General features: G+C 45.1%; 2 protein-coding genes across 2 annotated transcripts in view; both read left to right on the top strand.

Moving 5' to 3' along the window:
• bgnb (biglycan b) overlaps window positions 1-25,534 on the top strand; it is a 235,745-nt gene that overhangs the window by 27,334 nt on the left and 182,877 nt on the right. The window lies entirely within an intron of this gene.
• atp6ap1lb (ATPase H+ transporting accessory protein 1 like b) lies at window positions 798-13,378 on the top strand. The gene is made up of 7 exons (XM_023278220.3): window positions 798-997; window positions 8,267-8,304; window positions 8,872-8,954; window positions 10,125-10,363; window positions 10,500-10,550; window positions 10,683-10,926; window positions 11,278-13,378. The coding sequence occupies exons 1-7, from the start codon at window positions 864-866 to the stop codon at window positions 11,512-11,514; spliced, it is 1,026 nt and encodes a 341-aa protein (XP_023133988.1). The 5' UTR covers window positions 798-863; the 3' UTR covers window positions 11,515-13,378.

The raw sequence follows: 25,534 nt of genomic DNA, 5'->3' as shown, positions 1-25,534 counted from the left end.
AGGATGCACCAGGATCCCAAAGGCGTCTTACGCATGAAGGGGAGAGGGGAGGGGAGGAGGCCAAATAATGAGGAGGAAAATGGGATCAGCCGTCAGGGTCGTCGGGGTTGGACCCTCATTCCCGTCTTATCCCACGGCTGCTCAGCTGCTCCTGTCATCCATATTTGCAGCCTCAGTGGACAATTTCCTCCGCCGCGGGCCGTCTCAGTGCTCACAACAACACATCAAGTGAATTAATTCTGCTACTGTGGCAGCGCGCTGGAGATCTAGGTCATGCAGTCATGGCTCTGTTTTTTTTTCTGCGGCCACCTAGAGACATGTCAACATCCTCCCCAATCCCTCCTCCACAACCTGACCTTGACATTCCCAGGTGATTTTCCACAGAATGCGCGTCTGCGAGCCAGTGACAAAGAGCGCGTATGTGTGTGCGCGCAGGCGCGTGTGGCAACGTGTGTGGGCAAAGGTGTGCGCGCCTATGTGTTATGTCCACATGCGCATTGTCATCCGTAAGGTAGCCGAGGTGTGATGAGATGGGGGGAAAAAAAAGGAACGCTGCCTTCAGTTGGGACTCGCCTGCGGATATGTGTGCAAGGAGAGGAGGAGGAAGATGGAGAGAGAGAAAAAAGAGCGCACAGGAGAGTGGATGTGGGAGGAGGGTGAGCGCAGAGTGAGAGGTGGAGGGAGGACGACGGGGGAGGGTGGAGAGGTGAGGGTGGGAGGGGGGAGAGAACTGTGACGCACGCTGCTCGCCTCTGATTGGCCGAGCGCGCTGCCGGTCACAGGAGCTGGGAGTCAGGCGCTGCTGGGAGAGCAGATTATGAAGCGGGCGCTCGACCAGCGGCAGTTCTCCTCTCATTGTCTCAATGGCTGCACACGCGTTCCTCCTCTGCTCCCTCGCCTTGCTGTCCGCTCTCAGCCGGCCTGGGCTCTCCTTCACTGAGGAAGAGCTGCAGCCGGGACTTATCTATGACGAAGTGCCTGAAATCCTGGACAGAAGGTAAATCCATCCCCTCTCCTTCTTTCTCTCTGTGGCTGGCTGGCTAGGGGGGGACGTAGGGGGGAGGGGGAGATGCATGCAGGGATGCTGGGATGCTGATGTGCTCTCTTAGGGGTCTGTCTTTTCGTTCGCATCCCACTGCTTTTTTTTCTTCTTCTTCTTATCTCACCTTGAGCAAATTGTTTGGCGCCGTTGTGGCGTGTGTCAGAGAGCAAGAGCCTCCGAGCTGCGAGGCTTTGTTTGTCTCGGTGTTGGGGACTGCATCAGACGCTGCTCATCGATCACGGATGGGGGGCTGTTGTCTCTGTACAGTAGCGCTGGTCTGCCGGGAGGGAGCTTGAATGAGGATGTGGGGGCCCTGCAGGATTCTGGGGGTACGGATTGGGGGGTGGGGAGGACAAAAGAGAGGTGGGGTGAGCAGCATAGATGGGGAGGTAAACAAGGATGGGACAGGGAGGTAGAGGGGAGGATGCATCAGGGCTGGTCTGTTGGGGTCTGTTTTCTGATGCAGTCATTGAGAGAGAGAGAGAGAGAGAGAGAGAGAGAGGAGGGGAGAGAGGGAGAAGGGAGAGAGAGAGAGGGGAAGGGAATTCTAGCCGGCCATGTCTGCATAATGCACATGCAGTCCTGCAGGTCAAATCTGGATAAAATATTCAGGGTTCGAACCTGGGGGCCCCTTACACACAGTAGTGTCATGACAGAGCAGGCGGCCCGGCCTCTGCTCGCCTCCAGCTCCTGCCTGCTTCCACAGACATCACAGCAAAGACCTGTAATATTGAAGCCCAAGCCATGTAAGGCTCTTGAAACTATGCCATGCATGATGGCTCTCGCATTCCTCCATAGCGCAGAATGCTTCAAAAGCCGTAACATGCTGCAGTTTCTGACTGGGTGCTCTTCAATCATCGTTCAAATGATTTCCCTTGTTATTGCACTTCCAGCACTGGAGGAGTGAAGGATTACTGCTGTCGTGCTTTCATTCAGCCCACAAACAAATCTTGTCTGTGCACATGTTTGCAAGTCTGGGGCCACAAATGTCTTGGATTTTGAATTCAGTACACAAACTCTCGCGGGGCTGATCTCATTCCAGCTCAGTTTAGGTGATTCGAACCCCCTGACACTCTCCTATTTCAACTTTTCACCACATTGAAAGGCCACGATAATTTCTCCTGGGGGTTTGAGCCCTTTCCACGGTTCAAACTTTGTATGTAACTCTGCATCATAACAGCTCCTGTCCATGGTCACAGCTCCGGTCTCAGGTCTGGCACACTCCAAGATTCTATTATACAAGAGCAGCCTTCAATATTTTCAATTTCAGAGACCTTGTAGGGTGCATTACATTGGCTGGAAGTGTAGAAGGAAAGGAGCAGTGAGTTAGAAGCTGCTACTGCTGATAGAATTAAGGTTGCAGGAAACTAACGGGAAGAAATTGATCAGTAAAAGCCAGATTTTCTGTGTTAATTGAAGTGTGGCAATATGACAGGTACAGTATGGATGATTGATAGACAATAGCATTTAAAACACTATTAAAAACTTTCCATAGTATACTTAATTCATAATCAAATACATATTTTGCCCTAACATGCCTATTATTAGTCATTTAAATGACCTAAACTTTGTCAGTTCAAAAGAAAACAATTGCAGGCCAAACTAAGTCATTCAATAAATTTGCCGTGTTTGCTCATTTTTATATAACTGCAATCATCTCCAAGGCAGCAATATTTATACAACAATCCAAGCTTAATACATGTCGACTGAAAATGAACAGGATCCAAACATGGGCACAGATTATGGGTCAAAAGACTAAGTTGCAATTTTGAAAATAACCTCTTCACTTATCAGGGCAGATACTACCAAAAGCAAAGGAAAAGATACATGAGAGGAAAAGAACTGCAAGCGGAAATTAAAAAAAAAAAACAAAAGAAACTGATGGTACTGATTTTTATATATAAGCCGTTTTAATGCAAGGCTCTAAAGACAGCAAGTCTGACGTTTCGGTTTAATTTAATTACCAATTAAATCCTGTTTCACCGACGATTGCTCCAGTCTCACTTAGGTATGACCCAATTTCTAGGGCCTAATGCAACACACTCATGGTATATTATATTATACGCACTGTCCACTGAAAAAATGTCCTCTGACAAGTTATTAAAGACTGAATAGGAGTCATCAGAAAAGCAGAGGAATCATGTGTCCTTCCAACTCATTATCCAGCTAAAAAAGGATAATACAATTTAAAAAATACAAAGAACAGGTACTACAAAGCCACAAATTGCCCTTGCATCCTTGTTTTCTTTGGTTTGATAAGTGTAGTTTTAGGATTTTTAAAAAAAAAATATTGACAAACTGACCTAAATATATACAAATCTTTGAGTTTAAAGAATTAAACTTTCAGTGGCAGATGGATTTTTGCCTCCTTTTCAGAGAACGATTAAAGGGTTAAAAGAACACCAGGTTAATTTCAGCACTGCTCACATATTATTTAGCTTCATTAAATCTTCTATATTGTTTGTTTTCCACAGAGGTAAAGAAGATATTAAGTCAAAAGCAAACACAAGTGCAAATCCTTGATTAGCAAAGCGACAAGTGTATTATCTTAGCTGTTTTAAGACTTAACCCGTTACTTTGTGTAGCCAACAGGCGCCTAAATGCATCTTAAAACTATTAAACTCAGACAAACTGGTCTAAACATAGGCACAGATTACAGGTCAGGTATTGGGTTTGGTGTAAGATTGATCAGTGATCCCTCTTCAAAGAAAGCTTAAAAGGTTAAAGGACCACCAGCTAATATTAGCAATATTCACATTTTATTCAACATGATAAAATGTGCACTTTTTGATTTTCTGGAGAGACACCGAGAAAACAAAGAAAGTGAGAAAATATCAAAACAGCAAATAATCTGTACAATAATAATATAAATATGAGTGCAGTTCCCTGTTGGAGTGCAGTTATGATGTTAGGCTGCCAGCACATAAACTCTAACCCTGAACCTTTGATCCCAGAGAAGTGGGAGGACTTAGACAACTGTAACACTTGACCTACAGTCAGATATGAAGCCACAATCCAAACAACACTGAAATGGCAGCAAGGCTGTGGGTGGCAACTTAGTAAATTCCTAAAGCCTAATCTGGACTAAATCTATTAATAGGCCAGCATCTACACAGAACGAGATTAAGACTTGTTTACCTGCCGTATCAAGGATGCCGTCATTTACCGGACGATTGAGTTATTTGAATGAATGAAATTAGAATATATTTTACATGTACTTGAAATATACAGAGGTTAACGTTACTCTACAAAAGTAGTTCATCCTGTACATTGTGAAATAGTATCATAGCTGGGTTTGAAATTTCATGTCGGCATAATACAAGGAAATATGAGCACAAGAACACATCACTATAGTCTGATGCTCGGTTGATTTGCACAGGCAATGATTCAAGGCTGAAAACACAAAATCTTATCACTTTGCATGTTTTTGTTACATTTTTTCAAAAATATAGTCTAGAATGAGTAAAATGAATGAAACAGGCAAGGGTTAACTATGGTACTGTACTTTAAACTGACTATCAGTCCCCAACTCTAGATTCCTGTTGATGTAGAGCATGTGATGAACCGAGTTACTGAGTGTCTGAGTGCAGTGGCTCAGCCTTTGTGTTAACGGAGGCAAACAGGACTTGTTTACAAGTTTGGGGAGCAGGCACCACACCTTTTCTCTGCTCAGCAGTGCACAGCAGAGGCACGGATGAGGGATGATCATCAGCCATCCGTCTGTGGGCTTGAATAAGGATGCCCAGTGAAAATGTATTGATTGAGATTCCATGAGTAGCATTGTTGTGAATATTTAAAAGCCAAGACTGTTATCTAAAAATAACCGTCATCATAACATCATCGTAATGTATTCAGGTTGATATTGTAGCGTTAGTGTCCACTTACGGCGTCTAATGCAGAGGTGATTGTGTGGACATTTGCGAGCACGCGCATTTAGGGATGTATGTGGAGGAAGCGAGGTGAGCCAAGGAGTGGCTCTGGCATGGCTTTGATTATATAAAGGGTCTGTTCAGCACCCAGGCACCGTGTGACAGGCTGAGCCAATGATGGGGCCGCAGCAGTCCTGGGTTGCTGACCTCGCGAAACTGGCACAGGAACAAACGGCTGGGTTTTAGTTAGCACTCACACAGACTCTTCTGGCCCCCATCAGCCAGCTGAGGCCTGGGTAGATGCGCAGGAAGAAGTGCTTATTCACTTGTGTTTGTTTGTCACTGACTGTAGCTGTGCTGTTTTTTTTTTCTTTTTTTAAAACATAAGTGTATAAATATGTAAGCTAGGATGCCAAGAATGGGATTTTTCTTTATAACCCGTTATCTCGCATATCAGTGCAGACGAGAAGCGAGCAGCACCCAAATATCTACCAAGCTCCTGAGGTTTCAGTCACAGCTGCCAAAGGGGCAGCGCTTTTGGCAGCTCTTCCATATATGGTCACGCTTACCCAGCATTCACCTGGGAAAAAGTAAATATTTGGATTTACCATATACATAAACTGTTATATTGTTACTGGGAGTAGTACGCATGGCATCCAAGCAAGCAAAGTACAGCATGTAGTCACACACACATGCACACGGGCAGACACACTGATCGCAGGGAGCCTTGGATTTAGTCAATCACGACGCTGACGTTGAAGTTGGCAGGCCACAGTGTTGGCTGAGGAGCTTGTACACAGGGAGCGACAGTATAGTACGTTCCTGCTGACCGTTTACTCACTTGCATTCCACAGACATCTTTCCAGACATCTTTCAGATTCATTTGATTTATTGCAAAAGGCCCGAGTGATTGCTCTACAAATACATGAGCGCAAAAAAAAAAAGCTGCAGCAGTAGCATCATACTAACATAACAGAGGAATGAATTCAATACATAAAGGTCCAATAAACAATCTGAAGAAAAGTAGATGTTGCATAAAAAAGTGCTACTTAAACCTTAAACTGCTACATTCTGCCCATTAAATTTAAGTGCACTACAGTGTCCTTGGCAAAAGTTTAAACGATTTGAACTGCTGTACAGTAGGTTGAGATTTTAGAGGTCGGTTCAGTTGCATTAACACTTGAACTGTCCAGAAAGCTGCAGGCTCTGACATCATGCCTTAATCTCTTCATCTTGTTCAGGGCCCGCGTCTCTCCATATTTGGGCTCCATTGGACCTGGCCTGTGCTTACCACTAATCCTAATCCATCTGGCACTAAAGTACACAATATTGCCCAGGTGGAAACTGCACCATACGGGTAGATAACTGCTCCAGGCTGCTGGCGCTGATATGTCTGGCAACCTTCCTTAAAACTGCAACTTCCAGAGTTATTGACACGTAACCTGCAAATTCCTTTTGCTAGCTGAAATCCAAATCCTGTGTCCTCTACCCTAGACTCATGATCAAACTCTTACAATGTCAGAATTTTTTAATCCTAATAAAACTAATCCATAAAATTGTGACCAGAAAGTAGGTTTGAGCTGTTTCTCAAAGATCCGTAAGCTGTTGCACAAGTGTCTGTGTTTACAATTTGAGAGAAGCAAAACGTGAGTGGTCCTTGACAACAGTAGTCACAGCTATTGACTTGCTTTTGTGTGTTCAAATTTAGTTAAAAAAATATTCAGGTCATCTTCATTCTACCATCTAAAAAGGAGCTCCCTCAACAATCACAGAATTAGTATTCAGCTAGAGATGAAAAGGTAATATCAATGACAGATGGAGTTCTTTACAGATGTTGCTTTTGTTCTGCAATTCATAAAATTCCTCAAAATACTCGTGACCAAAGCGCAGGAAGAGACTGAAGGGATGCCAGACAATGTTTGTCGTCATACCCACTCCCACAAGTCTTAGGGTTTGCCTTTTGCAAGCCCATTATAACTGGCTACTGTGTGGAGATTAGTGAGGCCGCCCAGGTGATTCCGAAGGACAGTCCTCGGCAGACTGCACAGTCAGAGCAAAGGGCTGACCATCACAACAACCCCAACTGGTCATGTCAGTGCCGCTCAGTAAGCCCATTGCCGCATTACGTCTTTGATTAGACAGTTAAAAGGATCAGGATTAGTTTAGAGGAGTCCAGGCTGTGTGAGCTGCAGGTAGACGTAGAGCGGGACAGCTAGGGCAAACGTGCGCAAAAAGGATATGATTTGTCCTCGACCCCTCATTCATTATGTAGGTCAGTCCCACACCAAAGATCAGTCATTAAAGAAGGAAACACACCACAAAAATACCTAGTTAATGCAACATAAACACCATTTAAACTTACTGAATTTAGGAGATTTTATAAATTAGTGTATACAGTTGTGCAGTTGCTGTTAAAATAGTCTTTATGGATAATACATTTTATGATGTCAAATCTGTAAGTATATTTATGGAAATTAAGAATAACCTTTCCAGGCTTCTTTAAAGATGCATAAAAAAAATCTGATTTTAATAATAATTTTTCCATGAAATAGTAAATTTACCTTCATAGAAATTATTAAACTGCTGCATCTTCTCACTCACTAAAAAAAAATCCAGAATTTATGAATATGTTTTTATTTTTAATTTCAAAAGTTACTTTACTGTAGGTCCATTCTCATTTTGTATTATATTATATTATATTATATTATATTATATTATATTATATTATATTATATTATATTATATTATATTATATTATATTATATTATATTATATTATATTATATTATATTATATTATATTATATATTGTATTATCAAACATTTAAGTGAATTAACATTGACCAAAGTCGAGGTTGGCTTTAAATATTAGTGTGTTTATATTCTCATTTTCCTCAATTTCATAGATTGCTAAGATGGCAACATGTCTGTGTTGTGTTTATATTTGGTAGCCTTTGTGTGTTTTGCATGTGAACCATTTAAAAACAAACTGCTTTGTCTATTATATTTATATATACTTTGTTTGTTATATACTAGTTGGTAGCACATGAAGTACACTAATGTGTTGCATCAAAAGTTGTGCATAATCATTTTTGATAAAATATGCAAAAACTTGTAAAGTTTCTACATGTCTTTAATAAAAAAAAACCTGTTAAATTGTATTAAAAATTCATTCTTTCATTCAAAAATATCTTGGGTGTTTTGTAAATACTAGCCCAAAAAGCTGTTTTTCGTCCCTGTGTTTACTGTAGCTGTAGACAATGAACCTGTACAAAAAAAAATAAGCATCCTGTATTCAACATTTTCCCTGCATTTTGTAACCACAAGACCTTCTTGTGTCTTCTTTCCTTTCCACAGCAAAGAAAACCCCAAACAAGCAACAAGAGTCAGATCAAGTAAGTAACAAATCTGCTGTGACACAAGGCCTGATTCAATCAAACCTGCCATGGTAATTCTGATGCTGATGTGTTGGATAGATAGACCTGACAAATGCATTTCCTCCAGCAGACATCTTTGCCACATTGTAACACAATCAGACTTTAAAGTGCAGCTCCTGTGTGATCCATACACCTCTGTGGGATCATGTGGAGCTATATTTAGTCTCTTTGGCACAAAGGCAGAAAAAAAAGATGGAGCTCTTTCAAACTATATGATCCCAAAACGTATATTTCTTGAACAGGATGAACAATATTTGTAAACACCGAACAATACTACCGTAACTGTGAAATAAACTGCTGATGAGTCAGTGTGATGACGCAAAACAACTGGAAATAGATACGAGTGTGAGCGATGAGGTGCATGCTGGTCCCCTTTGCGCTTATGTGTCTGTGCAACGTGTATGAAATTGTCTGAACTTTTAGGATTATGTTTCAATCTGCAATGCAGCATTTCTAATCAGCTTAATATGTATACCGATATAAACTTTGGCGATGCCGTAATGTATACACATTACGTGTTTTCAGGTCAAGATGGCGAGTTCGGCTTGGAAAGTGAAGAAGTTTATCTGACGCCTGAAGATGAAAACCCTCTCAGGAGAATACTGCAGGTACGGTCTCTCTCTTTTTTCCCTCCACTATCTCCAGCATCAACCCTTTTATGTTTGTGTGCACATACAAACACTCACGCGCTGCAACGCACTAGGAAGCACGCAAACCAAGCAGAGCATGCTCACTCAGCCACACTGCATGACCTTGGATGTGGGAATGTTGTTAGTCTCATATTCACCAGAGGTAAAACATCCATTGCCACCAACACACAGGCCTTCTGTGACTGAAAACTCAGATGCTGTATCAGCTGATGCACAGCTTTTCTAAACTACTATAGTCAGTATCGTAGTTTTGTAATGTTTTGGAAATCCTCATCTCAGTTACGATGCCACATATTTCCAGTTACTACCGGTACTCAAATACTTAAAATCAAACAGAAAAAAACAAATCACTTCATAGCCACTGTGACTACACCTTCACTAGTGCTTGATAAGCCCAAATGCCCTCCAGTGAGATGCAGCCTTTGAGCAAAGAGATTAAAAAGCTAAAGGGGGCAGTTTCTATTTGCACACTGCAGCCTTTGCAGTCTAACAGCTACCACCATTACATGCAAATTCAGAAAGCTCCTATTTTCTGCAGACTGCTCCATCCTCATTTGAGATTCAGGTGGTGGCTGGAACACTGAACTTTACACATAACTGATATTTTACGATCACAAGCTTCCAAGAAAAGGTGATTTTTTTTAAAGTTCATAATAGACAGACACAGTAGGCTTTGCACCAAAGTAAGCATGCTTGGTGAAGAATAAATCAAGAGCTGGTTGGTGATGATAGAGAAGTATCACTGTTGTTTTGCTGTAGAAGGGGAGCAACGACAGCAATGACTGCAAATATTGAGGAACATAATAGCTGAAATTTATGGTTTCTGTAGCTGTGTCCCTGTTTAGTGGCTGGATCTGTCTGCATTTCTAGATGGAATTTCTATAAGTTGACTAGTTTATAACTGGTCTTTACACATTTTGTCATTCTGAAGAAATTCTTTAAGATTAGCAACAGATCAGGGACAAATACAGTCCTTGAAATGGGGCACAGCTTATGGGGAAAAAAATCAAATGGTCTCAAGAGGGAAGTCAAAGAATGCAAAACTGCTGCATCCAATGCTTTTGCTGCAAGTTTACTGCAGTTTCTTTACTGCTCTTGTGCCTAATTTATTTCTTTGTATGTCTGCAGCCTTTTAACTGGCATCAGCCTGGGATGTCTCACAGTAAGAGGAAGCTGCTCCAGTCTCTGATGGGGCCTTATGGTCCCCTGAGTGTGTCTTACAACGGGAAGACTTGCATTCTGTTTAAGGCAAAGCGCCTGGCAATCCGCTACAGGAACCATACCTTTATCGATCTGACCGAGAGGGTCTTCAGCCCCAACTCACCCGTGGACACCAAAGGCTCCATTTGCACCAAGGAAAAAGCTACGTAAGTCACACAAACTTGTGCTCTTGTAATTTGTTTTGGTTTTTAGTGCACTGTTTCTCATACAGGTCACGCATTCATATTTACAACCCCCGTCACACAAGGAAACTGAAATATGTGTGATCTTGTTCTGCCACAGGCTTTCATTAAGGTTTGGTGATGTGGAGGACTTGAGAGGTCTAGTAATCAGGTAAACATGCACATGCATCATTCAAAAATTACCTGAAACCTTTCATTGATTACATTTAGCGGTCCAGAATAGCTTTCTAGTGCACATGTGTGGACCTGCGCATGCAACTAACTCCGCTGTCTCCTCCACCAGGCTTCAGATGTCCAACACTTTTTATGAAGCAGCTGGTCAAAACTGGTTCACACTAGACAGCGTTCACATCCACTACAATTGGACCCAGGAGGCCACATTCAACGCCAGCGAGGTCTACGCTCCTGCCACTTCATCCTACCATTGCCAGCACGTCAGCAGCCTGCACAAATATGACACCCTGCTAGTGCCCAGCTCCCACACTGACACATCTGCTAACTGGCACATTACGTTCACTGATTTCCAGGTACACTGTTGCACAGGAGGCACAACCTTTGTTGTGTAACTCTTCTAATCATTTCTGCACATTCACTGTTATATCATAGCTTTTTTTCCCCTGTGTTTCCTACATCGGTGTGTGTGTGTGTGTGTGGCTCCTTTTGTGTTTTACCTATTTGGCTGTCAATCAGTCAGTCTGTTTGTTTTCCCGTCTGTGTGACAGTCTGTCAGTCTGTCTGTACACTGTCTGTTTAGCCATCTGCTAGGCTGTCTCAACCTGTTCATCTGCCCAGTGTCTCTGCGCTCGATAAGCTCAGTAAGAGCCAGTTGTCCTCTTTAGTGCTAATCTCATCTTTCCGCTTGCTCTCCACGCTTCCAGATCCAGGCCTTCAATGTGCAGTCAGACAAGTTTGCGTCGGCCAGTGACTGTGCCACTTTCCTGACGCCGGCCATCCTGATGGGCTTGGTAACATCTCTGATCCTGCTGCTCGTCTTGGCCTACGCCCTGCACATGGTGGTACACCTCAAGCACATTGACCGCTATGAGGAGCACAAAGCCACCGTCTACTTTCCCCGTAGTCCAGAGGCCGAGTTGCCAGACAAAAACAGCCTGTAAAGAAAAAAACTGAGGAGCTGGAGGACGACGGGGGAGAGGGGGAGAGAGGAAGCTGGGAAGCAAGTCTGAGGGAAATGCAAGAGACTACAAGAGTGAAAATGTATCCTCCACTGAATATTTGTCCAACACAATGACAACTTTGCCTGTTCATATGAAAACCTTCTAAGTCTTAACTTCTTTAAGTAAATGCAGACCGTGGCTGGATACTTTTTCTTCTTTCCTCATTGACCTGCATCTTGGCATCCATATTTTGAATAAGGCCTTTGGATGTTCAAGCCTCTCCCAGAGATGGCTCATGACCCTAATGTCAAAGGTCGATCCTGGGGCCCTGAAGGGCAACAACGTATACAGGTCTTTACCCCAGCCAGCTATTAAAACCACAACACGCCACTGTAGCTAATACAGCTAACGTCAGATGCTCCTGCTTAAATGTACGTATTACATGCCTCACAAGTGTCATATTACAAGCTTTCCTCATGGACTTTGTCTTTCCAGCTATCATTACAGTGTACTTTGTCTAATACTGCTGCAAGAAATATATTCATCAAAACAACCAGTTTTATAGCTGAGATAGCCGTATTAGCTGCATGCCGCAAAACGCTGGTCTACATGGGCTAGCACAGTGTTTCCTAATAAAAAGGATCACAGAGAGTCTGCAGCTTAAAATAATCAGATATGGCACAAAGAAGATGGAACTTGAGAAGCATTTGAGTGTACGCAGAGGGAAATATCAGGAACCACTGGACTAGCATCTGGCTGGAGTGAACGAACCAACACAACTGACCCTTCAGAGCCTCTGGCGTCTCTCACCCCACCCCTGAACAAGACTGCTGCTTGGGACTTAACTGTGAAATGGCCTTTTACAGACCAGCCAGACAGAGGAGGGGTTCTACAAACTAGCACAACATTGGTTAGTTGCGAAAGCACTAACAACAAACTATCAAAGACTATACAAAGGAACTATGCTGCACAAGACGGCCCGTCTGAGGGCATGGCAGGAACGCGGGTCTTGGGATGAAATGACTCTTTCAGAGTCAGTCGTTTGAACAAGGGACGCCTTGAATCCTCCGTCTACAACACTGGATTTGACTGCCAAAGTGAAGCTACAAAGGAGTTTCCATAAAATATGGTGAGAGACAGAGTGAGACAATGTGAAAATGAAGCTTACCATTTCAGCTATGTACAAAACAAAACATAAAAAAACACATACATGTACAGAAGTGTCACTCTGCGGAGATCTTTTTTTATATATACAGTGTAATCATGAACTACTATTAGGTACAGGACGACTATGCTAATCCTCATAACCAAAAGGATATTCAAAGCTGTAGATACATTAAGGTCTCTATACGATCATAGCTGTTTACTATCTTCAAATACTGCACAACTAATAAAAATAGGTTCAAGTAAGACATTGTGCTATGAGGATTGGTGAAAGTATCAATGCGTATGATTTTTTCTACAAAGGATTAACGTGTTACACTGTCTATTTGTTTTAAACTGGGCCAGACCATGTAAGGCTCAGTTTCATCTAACTGTAAATTACAGTACAAATTCCTACCATAGAAGTATGATACTATGGAATGCCGTCCACTCACTGGGACTTATAGATGCCATTATAATGCCAGAAGCCACACTAGCAGCAGTAACAGCATCAGTAAGTCATTACTACTGATTAAAACACTCAGCATGACAGTAAATAGATATCTTAACATTCGATATGGCAGTTCTGTCAATCTGTAGCAGTGTGAAATGTGTTCTTTGGTCATAAATGTATCCTACAAACTATGAAATGATTGGAGGCAGTTTGTCCAAGGACCAACTGATGTAGATTGAACAATAAATGATATTCAGAGGAAAAGTCTGCTGTGTTTGTATGTGTAATAAATTCTCCATGCATGGGCCCACTGATCACATATTCTGCCAAGTTTTCCTTTTCACAATCAAATCAATGTAGTTTGAAATATTTAGTTTGTGTTGTTAACTGTTACTTACCCTACAGCTTTCCAGCCCTGCGTCTAGGTCTAACACCAGCTCTTTCTCCCCTCCTGAGTGCCATCTGTTCTCTCACCTCTCTCTGACCTAAAATGTCAGTACCTCTGACTGGCTGGGACAGTTTACCTGCCGGCAGCTGTCCAACTCGAACACCTTCATGCATACTCCATAGGCAATCGTCGGTATATGATAATTTGTAATCTTAAACCAGAGCCTCAATGTCATCTTGGTGATCTCATAGAAGATACCTCAATATCTAAGACCTTACACAGTTTCAACCATGCTACTTTGAAATAACTTTTCCTTAAATTACTTTCTTTGCCCAAATACAATGGCAGTTACCTTGTTCTATTTTAACTGATTATTTTGACTCTGCGTGATGTTCACATGAACCACAAAGAACATTTTACAGAGGACAAGAAGGAGAAGTTAATCCTCAAATATTATTTATAGCCAATGACATCATATGTATTTCAACATCACACACACTAAAAAAGCATAAATAATTTATTATAAATTCTCTCACAACACAGTGAAACTCTTTGACAGGACATGCTTATGTTCTGCAGCGACATCTAGTGGCAATAAGCATTCCTAGCAACTAGTATCTGACCAAGACACCTGTAACCAAAGACAGTAATGTGTTTTGGTACTGTCATATTCAAAACTTTTTTTGTGTTTTTGTGGCATGGAGGTTAGGTGAAAACTATGTCTGCATGACAGTTTAGAAATCACATATTGATCTTCATTTGAATCTTACTTTACAGTATAGATTTCTGGTGTGCATAGACTGATGGAGGTAAAGTTTACATTATGGTTATTTGGGTGATCACCGTTTAAAATAGCTCAGGAAATGATTCCATGTATTTGAAGGAAAAATTCCCCTATAGAGAAAAATCCACACTATTCATGATTTCAATGTTGGAAATTCAGTCCATGTGTGATAAAATTTTTATCAAAGTACAGCTAATAAGTATACAATAAAATGCTTTCACTGTTACTGTAGCCATATTTTGATAACTACTTAAAAGATTAGAAAGGTCATTCGTCGATACACATATTATTGTCAGTGCTGTATATATCCTGCTTTTGAAATGGCAAAAGTTCCCTGACAGAAAACCTTGACATGACAGAAAAATACTTGGCTTTCGAAAATGGATGAGATTTTTACAGTAACATAATATCCAGGTGTGATAGAGCTGTCTGAGTAATGATCTAACTGTAGCTGACAAACTGTGATTTTGTATCTAACAGGTCAACTGTCTGCAGTGTAGAAAAGTACTATCTCTGTGTTGGGGATAATTAGTAGTTACATATAAATAGAATACCATAAAATATCATTACTTTATTAATCCCCACGGGCAAATTTGGTTAAATTATGAAGCTATCGCTGTTTTGTGTTTTGTATAAATGCATGCACCTCTCTCTCTTGGTTTGGAGATGCTCATATGGATCCTGCTGTTTTTTGATGTTACAGTTGTTGTTTTGTTGTTGTTGTTTTTTTTTTTCATAAAACGCAGAGAAAAAAAGTTCTACAAGTTCTGTCATGAAATGATGCTTTCACTTCCACTCATACAACATAGTTGCATTCACAGAAACTTGGACATCGGAGTTTCAGTGAATGACTACCTATCAGACCCGGGGTGGACACAGCGGCACTGTTCCCTCTAAGCTGCGCGCTTGCGCAATTGCGCACTGCTGACGGTCTCCGCGCACAGAAAATCTGCGCTGCACACACACAAAAAAAAATCCAACCTGAATTGTAAATAAAATAAACACGTAACAATTCATTCTGTGCTATTTTTCAGTGTGAGTCAGTGAGTGACCAGTGACTGGCTGCTCCAGCCAATGATGCGATTCACATACGTATTTACCATAGACTGTATATAATGGTATTTACGCAGCTAATCAACGTCATTGACAGGCGTCCTTATGTGCAGCTACGTTGTTCTCATAGATATGAATGAGTAGATAGGACACGCCCCTTTGAGCTGCGTACTACTGCGAGGCTAAGCTAGTGGGGGCAAAGTTTCAGTGCATTCTGTTGATGTAGACGGCGTGAAAACGGAAACAAGAAGTATGCCGGCTCACTGTGCTGCATACAATTACACACTACGTCGTACGATTGAGACAAGGAAACTTGGAATGACTTTTCATAGGTAAGAATACTTTTTGGCTCTTTTTTCATTGTGAAATCTTGTTGAGAGCTTCCAGTCTATGAGAGCTAACTAGTTAGCCACTAGCAAAACGCTAAGGCGAGCTAGCAGCTTGACAAGCAAATACCAGACGATTAATAGTAGCTGTAGTATAGTTGTACAAGCAGTAGTAGTAATACTAAAAGTACAAGCAGCAGTAGTAGTATAAACAGCTGTTAGAGTCGTAGAAGTAGTATCAGCATTTGTAATAGTATTACAAGTTGTAGTAGCAGTGCCAGTATCAGCAGCAGTAATGTACTACCACTACTACTAGTAGTAGTCACATTGCTATTACTACCACCAATACTACCAATAGTAGTTATAAAGCCTAACTCATGTATATCCAGATTACCATGTATGTTCTTCCTCCAAACCCATTTTATGATTGGGATTACAGGCAATTCTTTAGGACTGCTCTCAAATAATTGAAATGTTACTAAACAAGGTTATACTTATTAAATTAAATAGCTCTGGTCTCCAGTATATTGGCGAATTCGGTTATTTGTACTTAATTTATTAGCATGATTTCTTTTTTAATATATTGTGTACAGACTTACTTACTTTGTCTACTTTTCTTACTCCATGTAGGTTTCCCAGAGACTACGGGTTAAGGAGGAGGAAGTGGAAGTTTGTCGGCTTAGACCTGGTGTCATTCCATCAGTGTTAAACTTCCCGGCTCATCTTGGAAGAGTACGTGCCAGAAAGACCACGACCAAGCAGCCTTGAGATCTCAGACAGCGTCTCCCTCAGGTGGGTGTCGACAGTGTTCACGTTCAGGTCTGTGGTAATCCCATCAAAAAACAAAACAGAAAAAAATCTAGATTATAAATCAACATGTAACCAAAGCACTCTGTGTATAACGCCATAGTATAGGATGAAGTTCAGAAAATGTCAAAGTATAGTATACTTTACTCAAGAATAACATAGTATGGCCTGTAGTTCATAGTATAGCATGTCTGCAAAAAAACACCATAGATTATTATGTGGTTCAAAAAGCGCAAAATGATAGGATGTTGCCTAAAATTGTCATGTATGATATGTGGTTCAAAAAATGTCATAGTGCAATATATTGTCAAAATAGTATGTAATTCAAGAAAACATCAGAGTATAATATGTCGTCTAAAAAATGCCATAGAATAATATTTCATTACACAAGTAAAAGTATAGTAAGTTTTAAAACTGTTCAAATTCTTGTATGTTGCTAAAAAACAACAAAAAAAACTAAAACAAAAAGTCAGTAATATGTCAATTAAAAAAGCCTATAGTATAGTGTGTCGCCCAACAAACATCATAGTATAGCATGTCGCTCTAAAAACGTCAGAGTATAGCCTTTAGTCCACAGCTGTCAGTAGGTGAGGAGCAACACAAAAACAGTCCAAACGCTGCTTTCCAGAGGGTTAGACAAGAATTTATTTGAAAGAGTAAGTTTACAACAACACAACATGTGAGGGGGTTAAAAACGAATGGGTGTTAGTAAAATAAAAATAAATAAACAGAACTGAAAGTGAACTTCATGTTGACATTGATGGGCATTCCAACCAGGAACAAAGTGAAAGATAATCAATACGAAAAAAAAAACTCTTCCTGTTCACCTCTTCAAGCCCAAAAACACACCGCAGTAGCACCCTAAACTAAAACTAACAATGGGTTTCCTGTTTTCCTTTCTGAACAATTCAAAGGTCCCTCTCTATCTCCCCACACATCCACCAACCACTGGAACACATCTCCAAAGTTCTGCTGGGCCAGCTCAGCTTCCCCTCAGAAGAAGTGCCACCACCTGCCAGATGAAGGAGCCTTTTGAGAGGCAGCTGACATCGTGATTGGACTGTACTTTGGTCTGTTCCAATCCAGCTTCAGCTCCAGAGACGGCAGGCGGGACGAGTCAACGGAGGCTGGGTGGACGAAGGCATGCAGCTGAGTACAATCCAGAAAACAACAGAGGAGGAGTGCAGCAGCCCAGGGCCAGAACAACCAGAGTAGCATCGTATGTCTCTTAGAAAACATCATAGTATAGCCTTTGGGATGAAAAAACGGCATAATATACATCATATATTGTACAAATAAGTCAAAGGAAAGAGACATCAACTGTAGAATTGTAGTAATTATGGCCTGACTGATTTACTGATTATCAGTATTTTTTTTTTTTTTTTTTACTGATTTACGGTAATAAATACATTTAAAAATGGTGCTACTTTGGCTCTGAACCTTTATCTACCTGTGGTCGCTCTGTCTTCTGGAGTGATTTGATTGGTTATACGTCACGAATAAAACTCTTTTAACATCTGTAAACAAAACAAAAACGTTTCAACAAAGTTTTCTGTTAGAGTTTGTGTTCTTCTAAGTTAAACTCCAAGATTTTAAATACTTTCATTTACTGCAAATGAATATCTACTCCAAATGTCTCACTAATAATCATTATCAACCTTAAAAACCCACAAAACACCCCTCTTTACTCAACCAAACTTAGTACAGTCCGGTTCCCCCTTCTATCAATCTGCTTGGAATCGTCCACTTCCTGTTTGTCAAAGTGGCCTTCTACCTGGACAGGTTTTGTTGGAGCTCATGCAACAAACATTTTGGGTAACTGCACTTTAATATGGATGGATGACACTGAATTAGAGTCTGAGTGAGACTGAATTAAGATGTGTAGCTCTGTCATTAAATAGGAAATTATTTCTCAGAATTCACAGAGAAAAGTCTGAAATGTTTGCTAGGTTAGCGTCCCACATGTTCTTTGGCTCAGCTAAAGCTGACTCTCCAACTTCTGGATCTCTTGAGTTACTTGTTAAAATATCTTGCTATTCGTGCTGAAGCTCAGAAAGTCTGAGATGTTTGTTCAAAATAAGCTCATTCTCAAGTCTTATCTGAACTGTCCTCTTTTGTTTGAACTTTCCCTAAACTTAGGAGTTAATGACAGAGCAGCACATCCAGACTCAGTCTCATTTATGTAGAGATTAAACTTCAGTGTCATTCATTGATGTTAAAGTGCAGTTTTTCAAATGTTTGTTGCACATGCTCCCGACCAAACCAGTCCAGGTGGAAGACTGGAGAAAGTTCCAGAGGATGAATATCACACATTTATGTTGGAAATAAATGTCCTTTAATTAGACATTGTCATGCAAAAGTTGGATTTCCCTTTAATGATGTTCAAATCTTTGTTGAGCGTTTTGTTGATGATGGTTTCTAAATGTTTTTTGACACTCGGCCCCAAAGATTAAAACCTTCTACGGCTCACAAGCTGCAACAATTCACACATTATCAACTATCTTTCTGACTAAACTAAGATAAAAAGTGAAAAAGTGTCTGATTCCTGCATCATGAATGTAAATCTTTTTGGTTTTTATGATGGTAAACTGAATATATTTGGGTTTGACATTTTATAAACCAAAACAAGAAATGAATTACTGGAGAAAACGACAGATTAATGGACAAAGAAAATGTTTTGCAACATATATGGCTGAATTACTCCAACATTACAAGACACATACAATTTAAATTCAGTTTTATTTATATAACGCCAATTACAGGTCAAATTGTCTCAAGACGCTTTATATATTTTTTGTCATATTTAAAATATGACAAAGTAAGAAATTTAAACCTCTTGACTAATCCAATTTATTATTTGGTTTTTAAGAGACTAATCGACAACTAAAATAAGATTCTCCACTAAAACTAACAAACATGAGGTCAAATAGAAGGAACAGTTTAAAATACTGCAGTCCCACGACGACAAGAATAAAGTTTGTCAACAAAAACTAAATCTGCTGGTGGATTCCATTACAGTCCTAATAAATGATAATAAAGTGTGATACTAAAGATTCATGGTGCTAAAAATCTCCAAGTAAAGATATCAAGTTGAACATCTGGATGGAGGTTGATAAAAGTTGACCTCCCTTCATTTCTCATTTCATTTCTCTGGAGCCGACTCCATGGATGTTATGGATGGTGGTTAAAGACGTGCTCTTCTAGTCGTCTTCCTTCTAGTCGCTGTAAAAAGTCACTCCATGCTGGCCGACTTCAACACCTCTTCATGACAACTTGTTCTGCCTCCGACCTTGTGGAAACTCAAGAAACTCGGGAAAACCTGTCGAGACTCGAGGAACTCATGGAGACTCGAAGAACTCGTCGGGCGGGGGAAGGTGTGGTGGGCGGTGGGGGGAGGTGGGGGAGTAGAGGGGGGAGGCCGCCACCCACCTCCCCGCCTACTCTCCGCCCTGACTCCACCCAGACTCCGCCTTGGCTCCGCCTGTGTGGTCACTTCAGGAACTACGATGCCAAAGGGACGACGAATTTATTTCTTTTTATCTGATCTGTAGCTCAGTGAGTTAAGGAGGGGCTACCCGTGCGCAGAACCTGGAGGAGAACCTGGGGGAGAACGACAGGAGGGGCCACCTGGGCGCAGAACTTGGAGGAGATCCTGGAGGAGAACGACAGGAGGGGTCACCTGGGCGGAGAACTTGGAGAACCTGGAGGAGAACGACAGGAGGAGCCACCTGGGGGAAGAACTTGGAGGAGAACCTGGCGGAGAACAACAGGAGGGGCCACCTGGGCACAGAACTTGGAAGAGAACCTGGAGGAGAACGACAGGAGGAGTAACCTGGGCACAGAACGTGGAGGAGAACCTGGAGGAGAACGACAGGAGGAGCAACCTGGGCACAGAACGTGGAGGAGAACCTGGAGGAGAACGACAGGAGGAGCAACCTGGGCACAGAACGTGGCAGAGAACCTGGAGGAGAACGACAGGAGGAGCCACCTGGGGGCAGAACTTAAAGGAGAACCTGGCGGAGAACAACAGGAGGGGCCACCTGGGCACAGAACTTGGAAGAGAACCTGGAGGAGAACGACTGGAGCAGCAACCTGGGCACAGAACGTGGAGGAGAACCTGGAGGCGAACGACAGGAGGGGCCATCTGGGCGGAGAACTTGGAGAACCTGGAGGAGAACGACAGGAGCAGCAACCTGGGCACAGAACGTGGAGGAGAACCAGGAAGAGAACGACAGGAGGGGCCACCTCGGGGCAGAACTTGGAGGAGATCCTGGAGGAGAACGACAGGAGGGGTCACCTGGGCGGAGAACTTGGAGAACCTGGAGGAGAACGACAGGAGAAGCCACCTGGGCGCAGAACGTGGAGGAGAACCTGGAGGAGAACGACAGGAGGAGCCACCTGGGGGCAGAACTTGGTGGAGAACCTGGCGGAGAACAACAGGAGGGGCCAACTGGGCACAGAACTTGGAAGAGAACCTGGAGGAGAACGACAGGAGGAGCAACCTGGGCACAGAACGTGGAGGAGAACCTGGAGGAGAACGACAGGAGGAGGAACCTGGGCACAGAACGTGGTGGAGAACCTGGAGGAGAACGACAGGAGGAGCCACCTGGGGGCAGAACTTGGAGGAGAACCTGGAGGAGAACGACAGGAGGAGCAACCTGGGCACAGAACGTGGAGGAGAACCTGGAGGAGAACGACAGGAGGAGCCACCTGGGGGCAGAACTTGGAGGAGAACCTGGCGGAGAACAACAGGAGGGGCTACCTGGGCACAGAACTTGTAAGAGAACCTGGAGGAGAACGACAGGAGGAGCAACCTGGGCACAGAACGTGGAGGAGAACCTGGAGGAGCAACCTGGGCACAGAACGTAAAGGAGAACCTGGAGGAGAACGAAAGGAGGAGCCACCTGGGGGCAGAACTTGGAGGAGAACCTGGAGGAGAACGACAGTAGGAGCGACCTGGGCAAAGAACGTGGAGGAGAACCTGGAGGAGAACGACAGGAGGAGCGACCTGGGCACAGAACTTGGAGGAGAACCTGGAGGAGAACGACAGGAGGGGCCACCTGGGCGGAGAACTTGGAGAACATGGAGGAGAACGACAGGAGGAGCCACCTGGGGCAGAACGACAGGAGGGGCCACCTGGGCGGAGAACTTGGAGAACCTGGAGGAGAACGACAGGAGGAGGAACCTGGGCACAGAACGTGGAGGAGAACCTGGAGGAGAACGACAGGAGGAGCAACCTTGGCACAGAATGTGGAGGAGAACCTGGAGGAGAACGACAGCAGGAGCCACCTGGGGGCAGAACTTGGAGGAGAACCTGGAGGAGAACGATAGGAGGAGCAACCTGGGCGCAGAACGTGGAGGAGAACGACAGGAGGAGCCACCTGGGGGCAGAACTTGTAGGAGAACCTGGCGGAGAACAACAGGAGGGGCTACCTGGGCACAGAACTTGGAAGACAACCTGGAGGAGAACGACAGGAGGAGCAACCTGGGCACAGAACGTGGAGGAGAACCTGGAGGAGAACGACAGGAGGAGCTACCTGGGGGCAGAACTTGGAGGAAAACCTGGCGGAGAACAACAGGAGGGGCTACCTGGGCACAGAACTTGGAAGAGAACCTGGAGGAGAACGACAGGAGGAGCGACCTGGGCACAGAACGTGGAGGAGAACCTGAAGAAGAACGACAGGAGGAGCGACCTGGGCAGAGAACCTGGCGGAGAACGACAGGAGGGGACACCTGGGCGGAGAACCTGGCGGAGAACGACAGGAGGGGCCACCTGGGCGCAGACCTTGGAGGAGAACCTGGAGGAGAACGACAGGAGGAGCGACCTGGGCACAGAACATGGAGGAGAACCTGGAGGAGAACTACAGGAGGAGCGACCTGGGCACAGAACTTGGAAGAGAACCTGGAGGAGAACGACAGGAGGAGCCACCTGGGGGCAGAACTTGGAGGAGAACCTGGAGGAGAACGACAGGAGGAGAAACCTGGGCGCAGAACGTGGAGGAGAACCTGGAGGAGAACGACAGGAGGAGCCACCTGGGGGCAGAACTTGGAGGAGAACCTGGAGGAGAACGACAGGAGGAGCAACCTGGGCGCAGAACAAGGAGGAGAACCTGGAGGAGAACGACAGGAGGAGCCACCTGGGGGCAGAAGTTGGAGGAGAACCTGGCGGAGAACAACAGGAGGGGCTACCTGGGCACAGAACTTGGAAGAGAACCTGGAGGAGAACGACAGGAGGAGCAACCTGGGCACAGAACGTGGAGGACAACCTGGAGGAGAACGACAGGAGGAGCAACCTGGGCACAGAACGTGGAGGAGAACGACAGGAGGAGCCACCTGGGGGCAGAACTTGGAGGAGAACCTGGCGGAGAACAACAGGAGGGGAAACCTGGGCACAGAACTTGGAAGAGAACCTGGAGGAGAACGACAGGAGGAGCAACCTGGGCACAGAACGTGGAGGAGAACCTGGAGGAGAAGGACAGGAGGAGCAACCTGGGCACAGAACGTGAAGGAGAACCTGGAGGAGAATGAAAGGAGGAGCCACCTGGGGGCAGAACTTGGAGGAGAACCTGGAAGAGAACGACAGTAGGAGCGACCTGGGCACAGAACGTGGAGGAGAACCTGGAGGAGAACGACAGGAGGAGCGACCTGGGCACAGAACTTGGAGGAGAACCTGGAGGAGAACGACAGGAGGGGCCACCTGGGCGGAGAACTTGGAGAACATGGAGGAGAATGACAGGAGGAGCCACCTGGGGGCAGAACGACAGGAGGGGCCACCTGGGCGGAGAACTTGGAGAACCTGGAGGAGAACGACAGGAGGAGGAACCTGGGCACAGAACGTGTAGGAGAACCTGGAGGAGAACGACAGGAGGAGCCACCTGGGGGCAGAACTTGGAGGAGAACCTGGAGGAGAACGAGAGCAGGAGCAACCTGGGCACAGAACGTGGAGGAGAACCTGGAGGAGAACGACAGGAGGAGCCACCTGGGGGCAGAACTTGGAGGAGAACCTGGCGGAGAACAACAGGAGGGGCTACCTGGGCACAGAACTTGGAAGAGAACCTGGAGGAGAACGACAGGAGGAGCAACCTGGGCACAGAACGTGGAGGAGAACCTGGAGGAGAACGACAGGAGGAGCAACCTGGGCACAGAACGTGAAGGAGAACCTGGAGGAGACCGAAAGGAGGAGCCACCTGGGGGCAGAACTTGGAGGAGAACCTGGAGAAGAACGACAGGAGGAGCGACCTGGGCACAGAACGTGGAGGAGAACCTGGAGGAGAACGACAGGAGGAGCGACCTGGGCACAGAACTTGGAGGAGAACCTGGAGGAGAATGACAGGAGGGGCCACCTGGGCGGAGAACTTGGAGAACATGGAGGAGAACGACAGGAGGAGCAACCTGGGGGCAGAACTTGGAGGAGATCCTGGAGAACGACAGGAGGGGCCACCTGGGCGGAGAACTTGGAGAACCTGGAGGAGAACGACAGGAGGAGCGACCTGGGCGGAGAACGTGGAGGAGAACGATAGGAGGGGCAACCTGTGCGCAGCATCTGGAGGAGAACGACAGGAGGAGCCACCTGGGCGGAGAACTTGGAGAACCTGGAGGAGAACGACAGGAGCAGCAACCTGGGAACAGAACGTGGAGGAGAACCTGGAGGAGAACGACAGGAGGAGCAACCTGGGCGCAGAACGTGGAGGAGAACCTGGAGGAGAACGACAGGAGGATCCACCTGGGGGCAGAACTTGGAGGAGAACCTGGAGGAGAACGACAGGAGGAACGACCTGGGCACAGAACGTGGAGGAGAACCTGAAGAAGAACGACAGGAGGAGCTACCTGGGCACAGAACGTGGAGGAGATCCTGGAGGAGAACGACAGGAGGGGCAACCTGGGCGGAGAACTTGGAGAACCTGGAGGAGAACGACAGGAGGAGCCACCTGGGGGCAGAACGACAGGAGGGGCCACCTGGGCGGAGAACTTGGAGAACCTGGAGGAGAACGACAGGAGGAGCAACCTGGGCACAGAACGTGCAGGAGAACCTGGAGGAGAACGACAGGAGGAGCCACCTGGGGTCAGAACTTGGAGGAGATCCTGGAGAACGACAGGAGGGGCCACCTGGGCGGAGAACGACAGGAGGAGCGACCTGGGCGGAGAACGTGGAGGAGAATGATAGGAGGGACAACCTGTGCGCAGCATCTGGAGGAGAACCTGGAGGAGAACGACAGGAGGAGCGACCTGGGCACAGAACGTGGAGGAGATCCTGGAGGAGAACGACAGGAGGAGCCACCTGGCGGCAGAACTTGGAGGAGATCCTGGAGAACGACAGGAGGGTCCACCTGGGCACAGAACGTGGAGGAGAACCTGGAGGAGAACGACAGGAGGAGCGACCTGGGCACAGAACGTGGAGGAGATCCTGGAGGAGAACGACAGGAGGGGCCACCTGGGAACAGAACGTGGAGGAGAACCAGGAAGAGAACGACAGGAGGGGCCACCTCGGGGCAGAACTTGGAGGAGATCCTGGAGGAGAACGAAAGGAGGGGCCACCTGGGCGGAGAACTTGGAGAACCTGGAGGAGAAGGACAGGAGGAGCGACCTGGGCGGAGAACCTGGCGGAGAACAACAGGAGGGGCCACCTGGGCGGAGAACTTGGAGAACATGGAGGAGAACGACAGGAAGAGCCACCTGGGGGCAGAACGTGGAGGAGAACGACAGGAGGAGCGACCTGGGCAGAGAACGTGGAGGAGAACCTGGAGGAGAACGACAGGAGTAGCGACCTGGGCACAGAACGTGGAGGAGATCCTGGAGAAGAACGACAGGAGGAGCCACCTGGGGGCAGAACTTGGAGGAGATCCTGGAGAACGACAGGAGGGGCCACCTGGGCACAGAACGTGGAGGAGAACCTGGAGGAGAACGACAGGAGGAGCGACCTGGGCACAGAACGTGGAGGAGATCCTGGAGGAGAACGACAGGAGGGGCCACCTGGGCACAGAACGTGGAGGAGAACCAGGAAGAGAACGACAGGAGGGGCCACCTCGGGGCAGAACTTGGAGAAGATCCTGGAGGAGAACGAAAGG

This window comes from Amphiprion ocellaris, chromosome 8 (assembly GCF_022539595.1).
Source record: "Amphiprion ocellaris isolate individual 3 ecotype Okinawa chromosome 8, ASM2253959v1, whole genome shotgun sequence".
Taxonomy (NCBI): domain Eukaryota; kingdom Metazoa; phylum Chordata; class Actinopteri; family Pomacentridae; genus Amphiprion; species Amphiprion ocellaris.
Note: the sequence above shows the minus strand (reverse complement) of the source record. Positions and strands in the feature narration are given on the sequence as shown.

Excerpts from the sequence above, each read along its gene's own strand:
- atp6ap1lb (XM_023278220.3), top strand. The coding sequence starts at position 864 with ATGGCTGCACACGCGTTCCTCCTCTGCTCCCTCGCCTTGCTGTCCGCT. Across the intron at positions 998-8,266 it reads CCTGAAATCCTGGACAGAAG|CAAAGAAAACCCCAAACAAG; the intron begins GTAAATCCATCC and ends TCCTTTCCACAG. Across the intron at positions 10,927-11,277 it reads TTACGTTCACTGATTTCCAG|ATCCAGGCCTTCAATGTGCA; the intron begins GTACACTGTTGC and ends CCACGCTTCCAG.